General features: G+C 39.3%; 2 protein-coding genes across 3 annotated transcripts in view; one reads left to right on the top strand and one right to left on the bottom strand.

The window, feature by feature from the left end:
* Window positions 1-14,616, top strand: part of Hr4 (nuclear hormone receptor 4) — a 76,236-nt gene extending 61,620 nt beyond the window's left edge. For both annotated transcript variants that reach the window (XM_076304320.1, XM_076304319.1), the window contains exons 5-11: window positions 495-705; window positions 1,666-2,019; window positions 10,746-10,880; window positions 11,024-11,287; window positions 12,612-12,804; window positions 14,049-14,176; window positions 14,494-14,616. In XM_076304320.1, coding sequence (XP_076160435.1) covers window positions 495-705; window positions 1,666-2,019; window positions 10,746-10,880; window positions 11,024-11,287; window positions 12,612-12,804; window positions 14,049-14,176; window positions 14,494-14,574 — 1,366 coding nt within the window. In that variant the 3' untranslated portion in view covers window positions 14,575-14,616. The remainder of the gene's footprint in view (window positions 1-494; window positions 706-1,665; window positions 2,020-10,745; window positions 10,881-11,023; window positions 11,288-12,611; window positions 12,805-14,048; window positions 14,177-14,493) is intronic.
* Window positions 1-19,762, bottom strand: part of LOC143154846 (uncharacterized) — a 155,551-nt gene extending 135,789 nt beyond the window's left edge. The window contains exon 1 of the mRNA XM_076326857.1: window positions 19,654-19,762. Coding sequence (XP_076182972.1) covers window positions 19,654-19,704 — 51 coding nt within the window. The 5' untranslated portion in view covers window positions 19,705-19,762. The remainder of the gene's footprint in view (window positions 1-19,653) is intronic.
* Between the last annotated feature and the right edge of the window lie 3,712 nt (window positions 19,763-23,474).

Genomic DNA, 23,474 nt, shown 5'->3' with positions numbered 1-23,474 from the left:
ACCTCGGAACTTGGTCCGTACGAACAAAAAAATCCGCGGTGACTAATCGCGGTGTAATTTCTACTTGTCCCGATTGAAAAGTCACGTTTCGCGAATAAAACTCACGTTTCGAAAGCAGGACAAACGTCAACGTCGTCGCTGTACATTTCGTGAAGTGTTTCTGAAAAGGTCACACGAAACCGTGTCGTCCGAAAATCAATCCAATATCGTAACGTTACGTATATATGTAAATTTCAGCGCAAACTCGCGATTTTCGTTTGGTTTTCCCGCGACAAAGTGAACGTTTCGCGAATGGAAATAACCGACGAATTTTTCACGGTGTTTTATCGTTCGCGGACGAATTGGTGCTCCAATTTCGATGAATTCGAAGTTCGAAGCACTTTCGATAGGCTACGCGTGATCCCGGATCTGTTACAGAGAAGGTCGTCGTGTTGTTCTTTTTTTCCTTTGTTTTTTTCTTCACGAGTGAAACAGTGTGGTCTATTTTTGCACAGGTGTAAAGGGTTCTTCAAGAGAACTGTACAAAATAGGCGGGTGTACACGTGCGTGGCGGAAGGCGGCTGCGAAATCACGAAAGCCCAGAGGAACAGGTGTCAGTACTGTCGCTTCAAAAAGTGTATTGAACAGGGTATGGTCCTTCAGGCCGTTCGAGAAGATCGAATGCCTGGTGGAAGAAATTCTGGTGCTGTGTATAACCTTTACAAGGTATGATACCATTTTTAATATATAATTTTCATTTACCGACGCGTCGATTGTTCGTTGAACCGTATACGTTTAAACCGTGTTCGAATGATTCACCGTTTTGGATCAAAAGACATTAAAAAGTGTCTTTACAGGGGTGCGATTGGTTTAATTTTTTCTCAATTTTTGAGTTTCGTATACTGAGAATATAATCGTAAAGAGTTATCGTGAAATGCGAAAAATTGACAAAATTGTAACACTGAACCCACTGTAGATTCTAACACTGTATCGAAGCTGTGATTAAAATTTCCAGTGAACATAATTCTAATGCTACTCGAATATTTAAGTATTGAAGAAATTACGTACAAGGTAATCTAAGATGAATTTTTAAAAAACCACCCCTTGTTATTCAGTAGTGATTAAAAAGAACTAAATATTTCGCGAATCGTATTATATTTATCGTATTACAATAATCGCTAAAATTTCTTATAAAAAAAAGAAAGAAAACTAATCAAATAATTTAGAAGCATTACGAAAAATTTTCACAGATAAATATTAGTACATATAATGCCAGAAACTGGTCGTAATCTTTCGTGATTCACCAATTTACAAGCTATACATATTTTCTATATACGGTATAAATCGTTAGTAGTGTTTAACGAGCTTCGAGAAACTCGAGTTCAAAAATTTGGATATTAAAACCATTGATTAACGATCCACCCGATTAACCCGAACCGACCTGTCCATAATACACCTAAACATTTCTTATCTCTCGCCTATCGATTCGATGCACGAATCTCCATAAAAGATGCGTTCGAGCTTTTCGAAGCTCAGCGATTATCGACGCGAAATTTCACCGATAGAAAATTGAAGAATCTCCGATCAAAGTCCAGACTATCGATCGTTAGGGTTCTAGCTACCGAATGTGTCGAGGCAGTCTCGAAGCCCTCGTTAATGGAGAACGTTGGTGGTTTTCTTTCCCAGGTGAAGTACAAAAAGCACAAGAAGAGCAACAAAACGAGCGGAGTGGGCGGAAGTATGGGTGGCATGGGTGGCGGTGGTAACGTTGGCGGTGTGAACGGGTCGGGATCCCTGGGTGGCAGCAAAGGCACCATGGGCTCGACGATGCTGGACAAGCACATGGCCGCAGCTGCGGCCGCGCACCATAGCCAACAGCAGCACGCTCAGCTGGCTGGTGGTTTCCTTCATCATCACAAAATTTCGTCGGGCGATCCGCTCAACTCACAACCTACCCCCAGTCATCCGAGTCACCCAGCGCATTCGGGTCACCTCGTCAATGGAACGATCCTGAAAACGGCGCTCACCAACCCCTCCGAAGTGAGTCCATTATTTCGTTATATGTTCACATTTTCTTCGATCTTTGTTCACCGAGTCGAAATGTGTCCGTTCGTACCTGAACGCGTGTGTGATTCTCTCGAGCTCTGAATGCCATAAATCAGTGGCGTCAAACTGATATACGAACATGAGCCACCAAGTGCAAGTACGCAGTGCACACGAGTCTCGGACGATAAAAAAAGATGTTTCGAAATAATTTTAACGATTTGATCAATCGTACGAATTTTACTTCAAAGTAGGTTTTCGCGATAATCGGTTGGCGATACTTTGTATTTTTCAAAAGTTTCATTTTGTATTGTTTTAGAACTTTGTGTAGTACTTTGGTGGAATTTTGTTACATATTTTCGGGAAATTCTGTTTTATCGAATAAAATCGTTTTTTCCGTAACGTATAATAATTCCCATTTTTTGAACGACAATTCTAATAGCGAACAATTAGCGAATTTTTAAAAAGATTTTAGTAGCAGTTTTCGAAAACGATTTTCGGGTTTTTGTACAGAAAAGTAATCGATTATAATTAAAATTACAATATTAAGGAAGAGAAAAGCTTAGAATGGAATTGTGTGGTTTGATAGGGTAGAAAGAATGCTAAAGGATACACAGTGTCCCATATCATCGTTCAACCCCTATTAAAATGGAGGAGTTTTTATGGAAAAACCCAAAAGGTTTTAAATTCGAATTCATAATTTAAATAGACAACTTTTTGCCTAACCTATACTTGATTTACACTTTCAAATATTCAAAAAAAAAGTAACATATAACTGGAGTTTTGATTTCATTTAAAAAACTCAATTTCCAGTATGAATATGAGATCCAATATCTCATTATTCGCGATACAGTCTATATTTTCGTAAATAATAAAAATTTATTTGATTGTATATTATTTGGAGGTTTATAGTGCAAACGTAATTGGTAACTTCGGTTCGTACAATAGAATATATTCAGTTAAAGGTAAAACATTGTACACAACTATTTTACTAGTATGTAGTAGCCGATCGATTCGGTGGTAAAATTGCAAATTATTCCGCGACATTTAGAAATGGATAAACTGTTGTTGCAAAACACGCGAATTGGTTAATTGGCAAAACGTTTTCGCGTGATGTTGCCTCTAACAGGTGGTCTTGCTAGTTGTAAACTCATAAAGCGCGAGTATCTGATAAACATGCAGGTAAAGTTAGAAAATCGCTGGCTAATTAGTCACCTCCATGACATTGGGCCATAAACGTAAATTCCGATTTCTGAAACATGTGCAACTACATCCGTTGACTACCTAAAACTACCGTTACGGTGCAACAGTTTCACGAGTGACTCGAAATTGAGATCTTTCCGAGTAAATTTCCAACAGAAATTGAATAATATTTATCAATTAATTCGACGTTCAAGAATCTTTCAATTATTACACTACATTCTCCCTTTTATTTTATATTTTTAGTAAAACTACCGATACGATGCAACAGTTTCACGAGTGACTCGAAATTGAAATCTTTCCTAGTGAATTTCCAACAGAAATTGAATAATATTTATCAATTAATTCGACGTTCAAGAATCTTTCAATTATTACACTACATTCTCCCTTTTATTTTATATTTTTAGTAAAACTACCGATAGGATGCAACAGTTTCACGAGTGACTCGAAATTGAAATCTTTCCGAGTGAATTTCCAACAGAAATTGAATAATATTTATCAATTAATTCGACGTTCAAGAATCTTTCAATTGTTACGCTACATTCTCCCTTTTATTTTATATTTTTTGCAATTACACACTACTAGTATTCTATTCTCCCGAAAAGGATCAACAAGTAGAAACGTCCAATTGATAAATAGTATTCGAAGTATTTTTCACCGAAATATTTGTCTCGATAAAATTTTGTCCGTAAAATGAAATTAATAACCCAGAATCGATACACCCATCGGACTATCCACAAGTCGTAAAAGTAAAACGAATTGACTGTGATTCGAGTTTGGTTTTCTATTTCATTGGTAAAGCTGACATTCTAAAATTCTGTAAACGCAGCTCGTACGTTTACCAAATTCAGACGAAATACGCAGAAAGGAAAGCTAGCGAGACCCGATCGATACGAAACAACAAGACCAAGTGGAATAATAAAATGGATCGCTAAGTAAAGAATACACCACTTAACACTTTGGCGGCTGCAGGTTTCACGCGAAGACTGCTGCCCGCCGGCGGCGACTTTCACGAGAGTTTCAATGTAACGAAAGCCTCCGACTGTTCCACCGTCCCAAAATTTTCGATGCTGCATTTCACGAGAATTCAGATACCGCTGTTCGTACCTCTATCGTTAAGTGAAATTAAATAGACGATTATACGTAGCTATCGATAAACTACAAAATATTTTAGAACAACGAATTTACCACAAATCGTAAAAATTGTGATCACCTTGCTGCATTTCACGAGAATTCAGATACCACTGTTCGTACCTCTATCGTTAAGTGAAATTAAATAGACGATTATACGTAGCTATCGATAAACTACAAAATATTTTAGAACAACGAATTTACCACAAATCGTAAAAATTGTGATCACCTTGCTGCATTTCACGAGAATTCAGATACCACTGTTCGTACCTCTATCGTTAAGTGAAATTAAATAGACGATTATACGTAGCCATCGATAAACTACAAAATATTTTAGAACAACGAATTTACCACAAATCGTAAAAATTGTGATCACCTTGTACGATGAAATATTATTGTATGTGGTCACCGTATCGGTGAAAAATTATTTCTCTGAACGTTTTCTAGATTGAACATTAGTGTAGAATTATTTTCTTTAAAGTTCTCTAAGTAGAATACTAGTGAAAAATTATTTTCTTTAAGCTTCTCTAAATAAGATACTAGTGAAAAATTTCCTTTAACCTTCTCTAAGCAGAATACTGGTGAAAAATTAATTTCATTAACCTTTTCTAAGCAGAATACTAGTGAAAAATTATTTTCATTAACCTTCTCTATCTAGAATACTAGTCAAAAATTATTTTCTTTAACCTTCTCTAAATAGGATACTGGTAAAACATTTTCTTCAACTTTCTCTAAGTAGAATACTAATGAAAAAATTATTTTCATTAACCTTCTCTAAGTAGAATACCGGTGAAAAATTATTTTTTTTAACCTCCTGTAAACAGAACATCGATACATAAGAACGCTATTAAATAAATAGCACGACTATACAACGACCTATAGAATAACCACCGCGAATAGTCACGCATCCGTGACAACGGCCCCGAAGCACCGAAACTCGGTGCGAGTTCGTTCGAGTAATTTTTCGCTGGTTTTTCCTATCGCTCGGAGCATCCCGAGGCGAGCATCCACATGGCGTGACGCAACGCGTTTGATTTCACGGCGATGTTTCCGCGCGATAACGTACAAAAGCGCACCGGGATGCGTTGTAAGAGATTCCACGTGATTTCTCTATCAGCTCCGTTCGGGCGATTATCTAACAAGCCGATTCCACGCGCGAAACATTAATTAGCCTTTTGTTGAGACGGTCCCGCACACCCGCGGTAGCTCGTATAGATCAACGTCCGCGTTATACGAACGTACGTGGTACGTGGCCACGTACCTACTCGTCTGTGATTTATTCAACGCGGCTCGTTAGAAATCGAATGCAGGTCGACAAAAGTTGATCCCCGCCGAGGGAATCCGCGGCGATGCTGATGAGAACGTCCCGAAGGCATCTTCACTTTCACTTTCGAGGCAGCTGCACGCGATCGGATCACATGCTCGCGCGAAATCTTTCCTGCTCCCATCCATCCCCCCCTCGCCCCTCCTCGTGACTCCTCGTCACCCTTGGAGCATCCTTTATCCCGTTCGCAGGCCTCGATTAGCCGATCGCGATAATGTATCGCGACGCGATTCTATATCGAGCGCTCGATTTTACGCGGCTCGAGACGAGCCTCGAAACGGCGGGGAAATTTTCACCGTTAACCTTTCGTCGTCGTCGATCTCGCGATACAAATCGAATCGTGGCGTTAGTCAGCGGCGTTACGTCATCCGAAGATCAACCAACGAAAAATTTCTTCGTGCACGTTCTCAAACGTAACATACAGTACATACGGATGTCCTAGAATTTTTTAAAAATAAAATTTTATATATATATAATATATATATATATATATGTGTGTATGTATGTATATATGTATATATATTTGACGAATTTTATTTTTAAAATATTCTAGGAAATTCATATGTACTATATGTTATATAGTATGTATATATACATGTAACCGAAGAAGAAAATTATTCGGAGATGGAACACCTGCGCTAGTTTTTTGTCCACGAAGGTACAACGCGTATAAGTGTATACCCAGTGACCGTGTCGTTAACGATCCAGAAATGTCGGAAAAAAGAAAACAATGGCGTGCCGCGGTAAAACCCAAGGGGATTGAAACGGTTCAAAGAAGGAGTTGCAATTCGACGGAATTCGATTGGTCTTCGACGGAACGATCCTGAAATGAATGAACTCTCCGTTGCAATTTCACTTTCTTACGAGCCACTTGCGCAAGCCTCAAGGTTTCCCACATTACGAAAGCCGATAGATACAACGAGCTCGAGAGCTGGCCGGCCGGCCGGTCGTCGTCGTCGTTCGTCGTCTCGCATGTCTTTTCGTACACTCGTCTAAACAGAGTATTATCCGTTCCATCGTGAAAGTGTTTCCTATTAGGTGGCGAAACAGTGGTACGCGAGGCCCGATAACTCGTTCGACGTTGGAAATTAATCCTCGAACGGTGACTCGTCTTAGCGCGAATGCAGTTCGTCGTTGATCGACGATAATCGAATTTCTTCGGCACGATGCAATTGTGCCGGTGCATCGCAGACACCGACGCGTTAACCGCGCGACGCTTTTACGATCATCGACGTTCAAACGTCGAAACGAAACGTGATGAACACTCCGAGGGAATGATTTTTCGAACACTTTCAAAGACGTACGAAGAAATCTCTAGAGGCGAAATTTATGAACGGAGAATTTTGAATTCAATTGGTACGAAATTAAATCGTTCTTATCGATTTCGATCGATCGAAATATTATAGAAGATCGTTCGAAGGTAGTCTTCGGCGAAATACTTACGAAACATTTATAGTAATAAATAAATATTTTCTGTATTATAAATTGTAAAGATAGAGTGCGAAAAATAATTGTATCGCGCAATTTCGCGTTATTCTTTGGAATTAAGATTTAGGGATAGGAGGGATTTATTAAGCGATAGGTGGTACATGTAGGGTGTTCGAAAAGTTATTTTACGCGGGAAAGATAATATTCTCGTTATAGAATGAAACGTTGATTTGTCTAACGTTTGTACCAATTAATCGTTATTTTTACTTGTGTTTTGGTATTCTTAAACATTGATCGTGCTATGGCACTCTTAACTAGTTAGAACCGGTTGAAATTGTACAACTAGTGTATCAGTTGTAATTAGTGTCATCTTCGATGCTTTCGAACACGAATAAAAACAAGTAACGAACATAGATGTTAGACAAGTTGAGTCTTGGTAATTATTCCCGACATAAATGAATCAAATAAAGAAATATTACACTATATCTTTCACATACTCGCCTCTTGTACCACCAGTTACCAAACACCCTGTACAATTTCTCAAAGAGAATTTGCTTATATGAAAATAATCGTTAAAATTGCGAATAAATATTCATAATTAACTTTCCCAATGATAAATGTACTAATACAATAATTAATACACACTGTACTAAATGCACTAATACAATAATTATTACACACTGTACCAAATGTATTATACTAATACAATTATTAATACACACTGTACTAAATGCACTGATACAATAATTAATACACACTGTTATAAATATACTGACACAACAATTAATACAAATTTGTCTACATTAAAAATGTTCATTCGTACCTCCGTACCCCGTCTGGGGATTATTAGACTCATCCCCTAGAATTTCCCCTATTTTGCTTACTGCCCCATAGGAATTGTTAGGCAACGATGATGGACGTCGACCATTGGGAATATTCGAACGACACTGTTACGTTCGTACACGGGCGAGGTATGCAAACAATGACAAGAATTACCGGGAACATTCGGCCGGTAGAGGCCATTGCCAAAAGTGAAATCGATGACTCGAACACACCGGATAAATATTGCCCGCGGAGGCCCCCATTAAGGAGGTCACTTTCCATCTCCGAGCGAATCGCCACTCGTTCGACGCGGGATACAGACTCGCGAATTTCAAAAATTACCCACCCTCCGGCGGGGTGCACGGGAACGAGATCGTGAGAGTTCCGGGTCAATCGTGACCCGTGCTACCATTCCAGAAATTTTCAATCCGATCGGACTTCAAAAATTACTTTTACCCATATACCGAATTTACTTTACATCGTATCTATCTTTTCATAAGAAGAAAGAGTCTAGATTGTAATTTTTTTATAAAAATAAAAATTAACGAATGGTCCACGGATCGTGTGAAAATACCAGAGTTCTTTAACGAAGTGTGGAACAATATTTCGGTAACTGAATTACCTACTCGACTAAAACTGATGTTATTGGTTAAACTCGCGCAGAAACATTCACTGCCTGTGTCATTAAATTGTTAGTCCTTGACTATTTGATTATCGATTCGAAGAATGTTGCACATTTTCGACCATGGGAATTTATCATCCAAATCGAAACGATCGTCTACTTCGAGGCATCTATCTACTATTAGGAACTCTATTCGCCTAATCTCACGAGAAACGAGTCCTGTCGCTCGATGAATTACGTTTTCGAAAAATATTTTCGCCCTGTAATTACCTTTCGATACCAAGACCATCCACGATGAACATATTCTACACCAACCCACATAAATATCTATGAAATTAAAAAAGTGGAAAAGGCAAATTAAACTACGAGTACAATCATTTCTCAAAAAACAAAAAAACCCTAAAAAATCGATATTCAAACCCCATAGCCCCACTTTGTTAATTTCCAAGATTTCCTTTTCCCTGTGATTCCTATCCTAGCCCCTTTCATACTAACCAAGATACTATTCTAATCGCGTCAGCCAATCGGACCGATTTTCCAAAAAGGCGCTCCACCAAAAATCGTACAATTCCCGCAATTTGTATTATTTTCGTTAACAAAAAAATCCTACGTCTAACGCAGACATGGGCACACCAGCGCGCGAAAACCCCGTACCGAAATGTCTCGCGGTTTCTTCTGTAAAAAATCGAGAAGAGATCGATGGTATTCTGTCGGATTGGACCCCCTCGATTAACGATCCCCCGATGAGGACCATTTGGAATAATCGAGAGTTTCGCGGTAGCGAGAGGAACGTCGCGACGGATAAGAGGAGAGCACGGTACTGCGATAAGAATCGTCACGGCGTCAAAGGCGTCGGTGGTTATCGACGTCGCATCGAGGCATCCGAGTGAAACACAACGACGACGACGATGACGACGACAACGACGACGACGACGACAACTCGGTGAGGTAGGGACAATAGAAAATCAGCGACAGCCGGTGCCAAGGACGAGCAGTTCTCCGGCGGTTTCGTAACTCGTGAAAGTCTGCACAAGGGACACTGACCTCACCCTACCTCCTTCTCTTCCTCCTCCAACGGTCTTCGTCTCGCTCCACCACCGCCGCGGGATCGCCTTCAGCGACGAACGTGTCCCACGGTTCGCGTGGCTCGCACGGTGTGCACGAAACTTAAGGGTATCTACTCAGCGAGCCGAGCGTAGCCGAGTCGAGCCGAAGCGAGGTGAGGATCGCAGCTTTCGCCGAAGGTATCGCCAGTCGAGGTCGCTCTCCCTCTCGTGTAGTCTACAAATACCGACCTCGAGGAAGTACTTCGAGGTCTGAAAGGTCAGTGAAAGGCCGGATCGGATTTACGTAGGAAGCAGCACCGGCACCGCGTATTCCTCGAACGATGGGATCGAAATCGTCGAACCGCGACGCGTACTCGTCGCTGCCGCTCGCGGAAGTTTCAAAAGGTTGAGCACCTTTGTTCGCGAATTTCGCGCGGAAGAGACCCTCGTGTCGGTGGATCTTCCCCGCTTTGTTTGCGCGCGCGCTTCCGTTTCGGATACGAGGACGGAGAAAAGATATCGAAACCTCGAACGGAGCCCACACTTTAGTAAATCAACGAATACTTTTGATCGTTGTTGCTTTCGTTTATAAGTCGGCCGAAGAGAGCCAAAAATTATGAATAATAACACTCGATTGTTATCGAAGTAATCTACAACGAATCGTAGTGGAAAAATAAATCGAAGACACGGGATAAAATCTGTCTATACATTCCCAAAGAAAATCCATTTAAAAAATTCAACCGACTACGACATCCCTAAAGAAAAAATGTCTATTCGTTACTCGTTATTCCTATATTGGTGTTTGTAAACACGAACGACGACGATACGGAATTATCCGTTTCAATTGGTTCCAACTAGCGAGAAGATGGGAAGATCGACGAAAAACAAACAATACCGTACCACCGTCAACGTTTACAAACACCATCTCTCGGGTAAAAAGTAACAAATCAACAGGTCGACCAAGTCGTGGCCCACGAATTTTCGAAACCAAGTTTCTCGAAAACGGAGCCTTTTGAAAAAAAACATCGCTCCACCTTTTCGATGTATTTTTAAGCGACCGATTACCCTGTGTCCTTCGTTTTCACCCACCCTGTACGATAAACGTAAAAATCGTCGATAAAACTGATTTCGTTACTCTCTTCTGTTCAAGGTGGTACATTTAAGGCAGAGGCTAGACAACGCAGTGAGCAGTTCGAGGGATCGGGCTTTCCCCTTGGAAGCGACCCTCGCCATGATCCAAACCCTTATAGACTGCGACGAGTTCCAAGATATCGCCACGTTGAGGGTGCGTTTACGCACTTTGCGTTCTCGGACCGTTTCCAACCGTTCATTACCGATCATCGATCGTGTATTCTGCTATCCACCTGACCGTACCAACACGCGTATCGGCGATCGATCACTCACGAGTGTCTTTCCCTTGCATTGCAGAACTTGGACGAGCTGCTGGACCATAAATCAGACTTAAGTGAGAAGCTGTGTCAGATAGGAGACAGCATAGTGTACAAGTTGGTGCAGTGGACCAAAAGGTTACCGTTTTACCTTGAGTTACCGGTCGAAGTTCACACGAGGTTGCTCACCCACAAGTGGCACGAACTCCTCGTGCTGACCACGTCCGCCTATCAAGCGATGCATGGTCAGCACAAGTTCACCAATGTCGGTACCGACGGGACTGGAGCGGATTTTATGCAAGAAGTAATTACACAGTCTTTTCGTTCGTCGATTAACGTTCGAAGATTCGAAAACCACTCGCTCGAAACGTCGAACGACCGTTCAACCCTCGTTACGCCTCACCTGGGTCTTCTCGGACCCGGAGTGAAAAACCAAAAAAATTTCCTCGGAAATTGAGAAAAAAGTACGACGAAACGATAGGGTTTCCGTTCGAAATATTTGTGAGAGTTGCGGGTCACTTTTGACCCACGCGTAAACCACCGATACCGCGAGGATCGGTACGAATTATCTTTGGTGCGCGACAACGATTCGATTCGCAAGAACGACGTCTGCATCGTTCGAACGGAGCCTGTTTGTTTGTTTATTGAACGACGAAACCAGTGACGAAATGTCGAAGCGATTAACGAATAATTTATACAAGGATGTCCTAGGAATATTGCGCGTTTCTGAAACTCGATTTATTGAGCGATAATTACGGTAGTAACCGTAGATTGCATCGGTCTCGAAATTGTTAATATTTTTAACTCGACTCTCGCAAATGTGGTAACTGTCTGCGTTGTTGTGTATTGAACGTTCAATACATTTGTAATTTTTTACAAAGACAAGACAAATTTTTTACAAGGACACAATTTAGTGTACCACGTATGCAATGTATTCGAGAAACTGTAGTTTTAAGGAACGGTGGTACACGTACTGTACAACGAAACGTAATTTCAAACACGGTAATCTATGATCTACCTCCGTTCTGAAAGCAATTGCATTCCTAATGTCTGATTCTTTGGATGCAAAACACTTCGTACGTCTGCGTTGTATGTCGTCATCGTTATTGAATCACCTTTCGCTTAAAAGTACACCGTTGTTCGGAGAAGACCATTCAAAACCTGGACCGGGTGGATTATAATTTTAATTATAGAATTATAGTTTTGCTTCTAGTAATGGCGCGAAAGTAGCGGAAAAATTTGATCTTTCGAACGAAGAATGAAAACAACATAGCGACTCTCTGTTGCGTATTGTATTCAATTTAAAAAAAAAACAACCCGAGTAAAATTCCCCGAGAAAATTTCATACAATTTCTTAAAGGGAAATTCGTTAATTAATTTGTTTGGGTATTAATTTAATAATACCCAACTTAATAATTTTTTTATCGTAGGATAAATTAAAAATCATGCAACAGTGGATGGATTCAAAAATAATAGGAAGTGAAGTGATTGAAACGCGCAATATTTAATTGGACACCCTACCATCTTACGCAGAGATAAATTTCTCAACAATGTTACAATTTTACGATGCATTCTCAGATACAATGATTGCTTGAAGAACTGTATTTAATTGGTACACTCGTCCTCAGGTTTCGAACAACATGTATACGTTGCAAACGTGCCTAACCAGCATGATGGGCCGGCCGATAACCATGGACCAATTGCGGCAGGACGTAGGGCTCATGGTGGAAAAAATCACGTACGTCACACTAATGTTCAGGAGGGTGAGACTACGGATGGAGGAGTATGTCTGTCTGAAAGTAATCACCATGCTCTCACAAGGTAAGTATTTTTACCTAAGGAACTCTAAGAAAAGAACGAACCCTCGTACGTAAAATACCTATTCTGTGTTCTATCGAGAAACTAAAAATATAAAGGAATGTATACCTTTTGATAATGCTGCAATTGGAGATGCAAAATGTAAGTGCCTGCACAAACGTATGCAACCATTCGTACGACTGTAACGCTTACAATTATTCGAACGGTTGTACCCTGGCGGAGAAATATATAAATATAATAATCTACCTATCAATTATCAATAATATCTTAAACGAGACAAAATTGTTTTTTCATAGCGACGAAGAACCAATATTAAGTGCGTGCGAGGGAATTTAATCTTAATATTCGTAACATAGTATGCCTGGGGTAATAAAATAATCCTATTGCAATTTTTAACGAACGAAAGCTACGATTGAAAATCTACGATAACGAGAATCGATATATCTGTCACGATTATAAATTTTCAGGTAAATTTCAAATACTCCGTTCAATGATTCTGTAACACTCGACCACTGAAAGATATATACGCCTTTGAGGAATAAATTTGTTAACGCAAAAAACACCTGCACGATTCGAGTAAAGATAGAATTCCATTGCCGTTCGAATAATTACCCAGCGCCATAATAACTACTTCCTCCAATATAGTTGTTAGTTACGTGTTTAATACTGAGTTGAGTAATAAGTTCGTCAATGTGTAATCAATGGTGTAAGTGTTCTCCTTTGTAATTATTTAGCATCTTTGAGATCATTCATATATTTTTCCTATTAAAAACTCAGATTTCCTCTAAATTGTCTAAATTCATGAATAATCTTATTACATTTTACGAAGTTTGGAATAAATAAAAATCCGATGAAGTAAGATACTGTTCCCCCTCTCTTCAACGTCTACGATTTAATTTATTCATAACCAAGCATCTGTGTTCTATAAATTTAATTTAAAAATGTATAGATCGCGTTCAAAATAAGTACTACAATAATATACTTCGCGCAAGCATAACTTAGTTAATATAGTATAGTACATAGTACGGTATTTTAATATAGAGTAACCTGTTAAAGAAACTATGCTTGTTCGGACGATATTCCTTGAAATATTATTAAAAATCCGAACCAACTTGTTACTCGAGCCAGCACAGCGTTTAAGAAGTTCGCCGTTAGACGAACAAAGCGAGTAAAAATTCGTAGCAGTATAGGAGACGCTGACAGCAATTTTATTCACAGTTCTTTCTCTTACGTCTGTCCTCTCTTAGCACGTGGAGGTACAATGGAATTAGAACAAATACAAGAACGGTACATGAGCTGTCTGCGAAGTTTCGTCGAGCACAGCGCGCCTCAACAGCCGAGTCGATTTCACGATCTTCTCGTCAGGTTGCCGGAAGTAAGTTCGAGAATACAGAAATTCCCAACGGTCGAACCCCGATTATCCGCGTAAATTGTTGAAACTTTCGATCGAGCCGAAATTGCAGGGCAATCGATATAATAATACCTATAGCTTTGTATCGGGAATAAAAAAAAAACAAAAAAAAAAAGAGAAAAAGAAATAGGTTCGAGCAGTAAAATCTCGCCTTGAAAAAAAAAACATTGCTTTCGCGAAAAAAAACATTGCCTTTGCGAAAAAAAAAAAAAAAAAAAAAATGAATAAGTACCACAAAAACGTACGACTTAAGTCGATCCTGTTTTCTTCCTGAATTCCAGGTACAATCAGCGGCAGCTCTTCTACTCGAGAGTAAAATGTTCTACGTTCCTTTCCTATTGAACTCAGCAATTCAAAGATAGTAAATAAAAAACCAACTGACGATAAACGAAGCTGAATACCTATATACATACTATACATATAAATATATATGTATAAATATATATATATATATAAGTATATATATATACATATATTTATATATATATACACACATATATGTATATATATAAATATACATACAAAAAAAAGTAATAGAACCGAACAAACAAGCGAAAGCAAACAAAGAGAACGGGTAAGCCCGAAAGCTCGTCCGGAAATGGGGAAAGGCTTTGTTTGCGTATGTATGATAACTATATAAAAGTATATATATATATATATATATATTTATATATATATATATACATATAAATAATATAAATCTGTGTGTTCGTTGCGTTGTACAAACGGAGAAGGGTAGAGAAGGGAACGGAGAACCCGTGAGAAGCGTGATAAAACAGGCGAGAACGAAACAAAAATGATAGAGAACAGGAGCAACTACCGGAAAGAGCGAGAGAGAGTGAGAGAGAGAGAAAGAGAGCGAGCGAGCGAGAAAAAAAAAAATATATAGAGCGGAAAAGGAGAACGAGATCGCGGATAGAGGCAGAGGAGGAGAGAGAAAAAAAAAATAAAAAAGAAACGAACGAGGAGAGAATGCTTTAAATAAGAAAAAAAAAATTAATGAAAAAATATAAAAGTTCGAGAGAGCGGGAGCGAAAGAGAGGGAGAGCGAGAATATATAGAGAGAAAGCGCGCCACCTCGAGATGAGAAATCAATCGAGGAGGGAACTGAACTTTTTTATCGAAACTAAAAGACTATAATAATATATTTCTGTACGCAGTACCGCGCAACTACGTCATTGTGTGTTCACGTTGCATAATCCGATCGATAATAAGACTCTCGTTACATACGCTCACTGTAGGCCATCTACTACCACCTACTACTACTACTACTACTATTACTACTACTACTACTACTTCTGCTGCTACTACTACTACTACTGCTACTATTACCACTACTCTCCACCACTATCAACTAAATAGCAGACTACCAAAACGACCGAAAGATCAGTCGACCGATGTTGATGATAATGGTGATCATTCATAACGATGATGATGATGATGATGATGATGATGATAATGATGATGATAATGATGATCGACGACGGGTCACGAGCAATGGCACAAACGTAAAACGATCGATCAGCGAACCATCGACCGCCGCGTCCACGCGTATTTCTACGCAACGACGATGCTATACATACGAAATCTTTAATATCGCATATATAAATATATATAAATACATATATATATACACATATATATGTATATGTATATGTATACATACGTGCCCGGAACACGAACACACGCATCCTCGACTAATATAATTCTCTAAACGCCTGCATACTTGACCCTCTCTCATCGATGTATCCACGTGATTCCAAACCCCGACTAACGATCGTCGTTATCACGTACTGGAAGCTTAAGTGTGATATATTTCAGTTACCATTCTAAATAAGAGAAGATACAGAAAACACACTGGTCGTCGATCCACTCGAATATCAAATGGAACGTCGTTACAGGGACTTTGACAGAAAGAAAGAAAAAAAGAAAAACTTTTTTTGGAAACAATGACGTTCGCGCGACATGCCCGAAATAGCAACGGAAGAAACACGAGAGAAAGAAAGAACTGCGTTCGTAGGCGTCCGTTAACGGTGTCCTCCCTTGTACAAAACCGAAAAGAAGCTCACTGTTCGAATGGATAAGTCGTTAGGATTCGGCATGCGGCAGCGACAACTCTTCGATTCGTTATCGTCCTCGTTGTTATTGTCGTCCTCGTCGTCATTCAACACTTCGAATCATGGTCCAAGCGCGCAACACAGAAGACTATACGATATATAATACATATATATTACGTGTATAATATATATATATTCGCCGTTTTGTTAATTTACAATTTTATCGCCATCGAATCGTGATCTTTAACGCAGCGCGACGCATCAATTCACCGGTCGAAGATATCCTTGTTCGTAACTACTCTTTCGTGTCCTACGCGCGATCCGATCCTCGGCCCCGGATCGCGAGACTCGTTTCTAGAGCTTACCGACGAGGAGACGCGCGTGTACAGACGAGAGCACGAAAGATCTGACCCTAGTGGGCGGAGCCATTCCGCCGGAGCCTCCCCACCCCGACCTCTTTCCCCCGCCGCTGTGCGCCGGAGCAGTGCGCACCGTCTCTACGACGCCCGCGACCGTGACCGCGCGAACGCGGAGTCAGTCATTTACAAACCACTCACGCTCACGTCTGTGCGCGGTGACGTCGACTCGCGGACCCTTGCTTCGAATGTTTCTTGCGAGGAATGCTTTCGGGGACGTTCGATGACTTTTTGATAACGTTTACTTGGCGACTGTGCAAATGTTTTGCGAAACTTTTAAATGGATTTTTCAACGCTGATTTTTCGACGCGCGAGCATTTTTAAAAATCGCAAACCGAGTCTTTTACCTGGTTCTAACAAATTCACGGCCGTCGAGGCACGTGCGACCGTTCTCCGTCGAAATCGTGGCGAGCGATCGGATCGCACGGTGGCGCGCATTTCGTTGTTTCCCGTTGCCCCGGGCGTTGTTCATCGTTGAAATTCGCGACGAATGATTCTGTTTGTTTTTTTTTCCTTCTTTTTTTTTTTCTTTTTCTTTTTTTTTACTTATGATTCCTCGCTGAAACGACTGCGATAATTTCATAGTATTATAACGGGAAAGAAATAAGGATGGGAAGAAACGTATGTATAACGAACGGAAAGTGCGAACAGCGAGAGGCTTGGTATTTCTCTCTCGCGGGGAAGCGTACATTCGAGGCATCAAATATTCGATAAATTTTTCTCGGGGCGGTAGTTTGCCACTGTAGCGAATACAAGTATGCATATATACCTGTACCTATGTGTATGTGTGTGTCATCGACACTTGTGATATTCGGTTTCCTCGCGATCTAGAAATACCAGGTTCTCCGGATTGGCTCAATTATTTAAGATACGCAAGACGCGTTACAAACGGGGAGAAAGAAAAAAGAAAAAAGAAAAAAAAAGCGAAAGAAAGAAACAAACCGATGGCTGACGCCAATCAAAACGTCATTCGTGTCCTTGGGAAAGCAATGCTCCTTGTGTATACGCATGTAATGATTAATCGGCGCACGTTCGAACGCGACGTGATTGTTTCATCTTGCCTCCATAGAAGTTATCGTAAATACGCGCTAATCATCGGTGCGTGCGCGATCACAAGCACGGCGAGAACGATATATATGTATATATATATATATATATGTATATGTATATATATATATATATATATATCGCCCAACCTCCAACCCCCCACCGTTCCACCGCCATTACCACGTGGGTACGTAAAGTAAAAACATTCATTCGGGTGTCTTCGGTCGTTTGCATTTATCTCCTTCGTTTCGTAGACTTTCGAGCGTCGTCCCGTGGAGGACGTACCATTCGCGATTTCCGCATCGGGTACGACAGTCCACTAACCGAATTTCTGCTCAAAACTGTTCCGCGAACAATTCACGCGTAGGGACTTTTTTCACGCTCGACGCAACCGTTGCCTTTTCACATCGAGACGCGACTATGGTGTCTACGGTTTCACTCGCCGGGCTCGTGATCGTGAACGCACGTACGAAGAATCAACACGAACTATTCACAGACCTTGGGCCTACTAGCCTAGGGATACTTGTCCATACTATAAGACTTAACTGACGATGGGATACTTCATACGGTAAACATGTATATTATTTGAGGTTAAGGAACTTTGGGGGTAACAGTTCCTGTATTCCCCGGACATCATCGTACACTTGTCTCTGTGTTCAATTGTGACGGTCGATGAGGTCGCGCCCGTGCGAAAAAAAATGAAAGGAAAACCTCGCTAAATTAGTTAAGAAACTGTGACCATTGGCCAACCGCGTTTCGCGAACGTAAACACTTCTTCCTTTGAGCGTGTGAACGTTCCCGTCATGATTTTGTCGTATCCGCGCGCAAAAATTTGCTTTGAAGTTACCGTTTGTATAGTGCAATACAGAGGGGAAAGCAACGTATGATATTGTAGGCAATACGTTCGTTCCTTTTTGCTCTCTTCCTTCTGTCTCCTATCTTCGTAAATATTCTATGCCATCCTCATCCACGCCACCACTACCACCACCACCACCACCCCCCCCCCCTCTCTTTCTCTCCTGAAACACCCCATGGCAAATACCCGAATCATTTGTCCCATTTTTATTCTCGTTAGCTCGTAAACATTACGTACTTCCCGCGAAGAACTTTTTTCTCGTCGCGTCCTATTTATTGTTAGTGTTGTACATACGAGTGGCAGTGTCGTCGGTCGCGAAAGAACGAAGGAAACAAAGAACACCGCGTTAAAGGAAAAAAAAAAGCACCGAGTTGGACTGTCTTTATATTACATTATATATATAAGTATATATAAATATAAATATAAATATGTATATTGTATAAAATGAAATGTGCATCGATGTCTGGGAGTACAGCAGCTGCTTACGGGAGAGCTACGCGTTGGATCAGCAAGACTTAGGGCATTATACTACCGCGAGTATATCATGCCCAACCTTTAATATTTAAGTGCGAGTGAGAGTCTATTGAGCAAAAGTAAAAAAAGAAAAAAAGAAATTTAAAAAAATAAACATTTGCCTCTCGTTTGTGGGTTTAACTTTGTACATATTGTACGAAAGGTTTAATAATAACTATGTTGAAAGTACTAGTCCTGTCTCTTTGTATAATTCCGTGTTATACCTGCTCTTATCTAGTGTCAAGCGGCGCCACAGTGTTACTAATGGCGCGCAAAGAAAGTGATCGAGCGCGAGCGAAATTACGCGTATCAATCGAGCTTTTCCATTGGAATGACACGGATATATTGTTTCGCCCAATCGTTTCGGTTCCAATCGTCAAAAAACGACAAACGATATACGAAAAGATTTACACGAGGCAATAGAGAAACATTCGAGAGAATTTGTTCCCGAATATCGGAACGGTGAACCGAGGTATCAAAACCGTTACGCGTCTGATGCGACGTTTAATTAATTTTCGCAAACTGAATGTAGATATTATAAATTTCACTCACCGACACGTCCCTTTCGATCCTCGTTGCTCGCCGAAGAGAACTAACACGCATTTTTCATTGTTCGATGATTGATTTCTTGTTGAAACGATGAAATTGCCTCCGAGATTTTGAACGCGCACCATCACTTCAAACGAACTGGTTAACACTGAAGTGTGCTGCTTGTCACGGTATAGCGAAAGAAGCGCGAAATGCAAACGTTAACCCAAAAACGACGGGCAGAAAGGAAGCACGAATGCCGGATTGGCAAGAAAAAAAATACTTTTTCAATGAGTGAGTCAAAGTTACCAATTTCTACCTACGTTTAGGAAGTACATTTTTATCGTCTCGTTTACCTTCGACTATTCCTTTTATAACTGAGATTTGGGCGCCGTGTGAATCGCCGCTCTGCCGGGAACCGGATGCTGCATTCATCAACAGTTTTTTAACGAAGTTTACGCGCGAAGTACGATTTCTCGTTGACGATTACAGTTGCGCGCGAAATTTGATTTACCGAGCGATTGACAATTTCTACGCTTAAATTGATTTTAGATTTTCGCGATTTCGAACACTATATCAAACGCGTTTGTGTAGAGTCATTATTATTCCACTGGGAATCGTTCGAACTCGATTCACGCATTTCGTATATTTTATACGTTTTATAATTTTTTCCGAAGAATTATTTAAAGAGGTTGTACTTAGATACTTTTACTATAAAGTTTTACATATGTGCAAATCATGCAATTTTATCGCAACTTTTACTTTCAGCACAAACAAACGAAGTAATGATTTATAATTATTTTAAAGTAACGTTTTATTTAAATAACATTGATCGAATCATTGAAAGAAAGAGCACTAAACAGACTGGGAAAGCTGCGTATATTTTTCCTTTACTTTATCAATACGTGTCTTGAACCAAATACTCTAGTCGGTGGAGAAGAGAATATATATGTTTATTTGTAAAAATTTATGTTCTAGTTTTAATTTATTTCTCGTCGTTACTAACGATTTCGTAGATGTTCATCGAGCTTATCCGTTGCATTTTCGCTGCATTTCATTCTTTGTATTGAAGCTCTCGAAATCGTTTGATTTTTTTAAATCGTTTTACCCAGTGGCGAGCGATGTTAGTAATATAATTACGCATTAAATGCAATACAACGAGAAATGAAACAACGGGCGCGCTACAGACCTTTAGCTGAACGTAAAATCTTCAGATTAGCTTGCATGAAGACGTGTACATAGACGATGTTGAGGAACAATAAATTCGTTGTTATTGCAAGGATTAAGGATTGTAAGGTATATAATGTTATTCATCCGACCAATAATCGGAGGCTATCGGTTCCGGGCAAAACAGGCTGGATTTCACAGGTGGCGCGTAAACCCCCTGTATTTTTATGAATAAATAAAATATTTTAAAAAAAAAAGTAAATCTGAAGTCTGTTTGGAGATGCCTTTCATAGGGATTATAAATGTAGATAATATATTATACATAGTGAACATAAATACACTATATTATTATATATAAATAGTAAGGAGTAAATAGAATTATTATATATACGATGAAAATAATATTATTACAAGTAAATAAACTAATTAAAGATGAGCAGATTTTATGAAATTTTTATTATGCCATACCCATGCCTACATAATGTATTTCTGTTTCCTTTAATACCTCTTGATATACGTATACGTATATTGTACTTTATTTATCACAATAATAACGCCGGGAAATATTATTGATAATGTCAGTTGCAATTTTTGCGCATTTTTATTACAGACGTTTCACTACATTAACATAACAAAGTCTATACTTTCAAGGTACAAGATCGTTAAAGTGTTGTCCAGCTGTGAGATCTTTAAGGATTATGCGCAGTGTTCAAGCTCCTGCATAGAACATTAAGCTAAACTAGTCTCATTGTTTAATATCATTGTCTTTATTTCCATGAGCTTACCAATCTACAATCATCGCAAGCGCTTGGACACTTCGATAAGATTAAAGCGATCACAGACAGAGGCATTTAAAAAGTGATTCCTGTGAATACCTAGGTAGACACAGAAGCTAATACTTTTATGATTTCTAGGATGTCCGCACTACGCAGGCATTCTCACGCATCACCTTTCTTTTTACGGTATAGAGGCTGCAAAACCGACAAGTCGAGTTTGTAACGTAAACTCCGTGTCTTGCATCGTGTAAAAATAATGATCTATCTAATACAATATTGATAAAGTAAATATAAAAGCAGTAAATAATGTCAAATTGTGTAATTGCATATCGTAACAATCTGGATATATGTATATATATAAATCGTATTTTTTTTTTCTTTTTCTTTTTCTATCGATAATATTGTAAACTGTAAAAAGTATCCATGTAAAGCAATCGAATTGGATGCCGAAATATCTTACGAGATAATAAAGTCGAAATGTAATAAGAGGATTATTAATTATATTTCCTGGAATATAAAAAAGTGATGAAAATTCCTTATACACTCCCTTGTTAAGCTCTCTGTTATTTATATGTTCCGTCCTAGTTCGTCTATGATTATCCGTCAGTAAAAAGTATTTACTTCTAATAGACCGTCGTGTTATAGTTCTGAAGGCACTGTTCAAAAGTTGATTATACTTCTTGAAATAACAAGTCTTCAAAACATCTTCAAACGATCTTGACATGGAAAATCGTTACAAACATCGACGCAATTTTCACATGCCTCACTTGAACTATATCACAAAATTCAAAATAGAGTAGTTTCAACTTGACAGCCAGTGCCAATGCCAATGCCAATGCCAATGCCAATGCCAGTGCCAGTGCCAGTGCCAATGCCAATGTCAATGCCAATGCCAATGCCCTATTTTTGTCGGGTCTGTGATTGGTTAGGAATATCATGAGCTAACAAATCGATGGTCAGAATTCAGGCTTATGATACGCAATGGCCAGTGCATTCCATTAATTATGTATCAATATCGTATCATTATATTACACAAACGCTTATTAATTTAGAGGCACATTGCTAAAGGTCTCGGTTCTTAAAAATTGCTCCCTACATTAATGAACTTATGACAATCTAGTTATTACAATTATTCAGTACAACAGCAATTTGGCATATAATGTGGAAACTGTACAAAGATTCCGAGAATATAATAATATTCAAACTATTGCTCTGTACACGCAAAAGTGAAACATGGCTGAAAAGGCCGATACTCTGAAAAAAATTTGAATATTTTTAAACGTCTTGCAAGTGAAATATTGTGCTTATAATAAGAAAGAAGACAAGAATGAAATATACAATTGTCATGCGCATAAAAATAATAACAAAACCTCTATTATATAATACAATTGTTCTACTGAATTTCCTTACCTAGGCAGAAAAACTTTGGCTACTGCTACATACTATTTGTACCTCGGCAGAATAGCCGAATTTATGCTGCTAAGAACACTGATTGCGCATCTAGAATAAAAAGAATTGCACGCAGCACACACAGTATCTAAACCAGAAACAGATTAATTACATACTCAGGAAGACCTTAACAGTAGTATATATGCTCACGCTTAATAAACCTGAATTCTACGCACAACGATCGTAATATCAATTAAGAATTCACTGTACTCAGAGACTCGCCATTGCCAAAATGTTTAAATGGTTTTCATTTATTCATTCATACACTAATGAACCACTTGTTGTTTACGTTCGTAACTTGCTTAAAAGCTCTTAGTCTTTAGTACAATACATCCGTATGATATCCGTGCTCTGAAATGCGAATGCTTTGCATAATGTACACAGTAGACAGCAAAAGCGTCTAGACCACAGAGTGTTTACATTTGTTTCAATGCAAAACACTTTTCAAACTAG

Source organism: Ptiloglossa arizonensis, chromosome 2 (assembly GCF_051014685.1).
Source record: "Ptiloglossa arizonensis isolate GNS036 chromosome 2, iyPtiAriz1_principal, whole genome shotgun sequence".
Classification (NCBI taxonomy): domain Eukaryota; kingdom Metazoa; phylum Arthropoda; class Insecta; order Hymenoptera; family Colletidae; genus Ptiloglossa; species Ptiloglossa arizonensis.
This window is presented reverse-complemented; position numbering and strand designations above follow the sequence as displayed.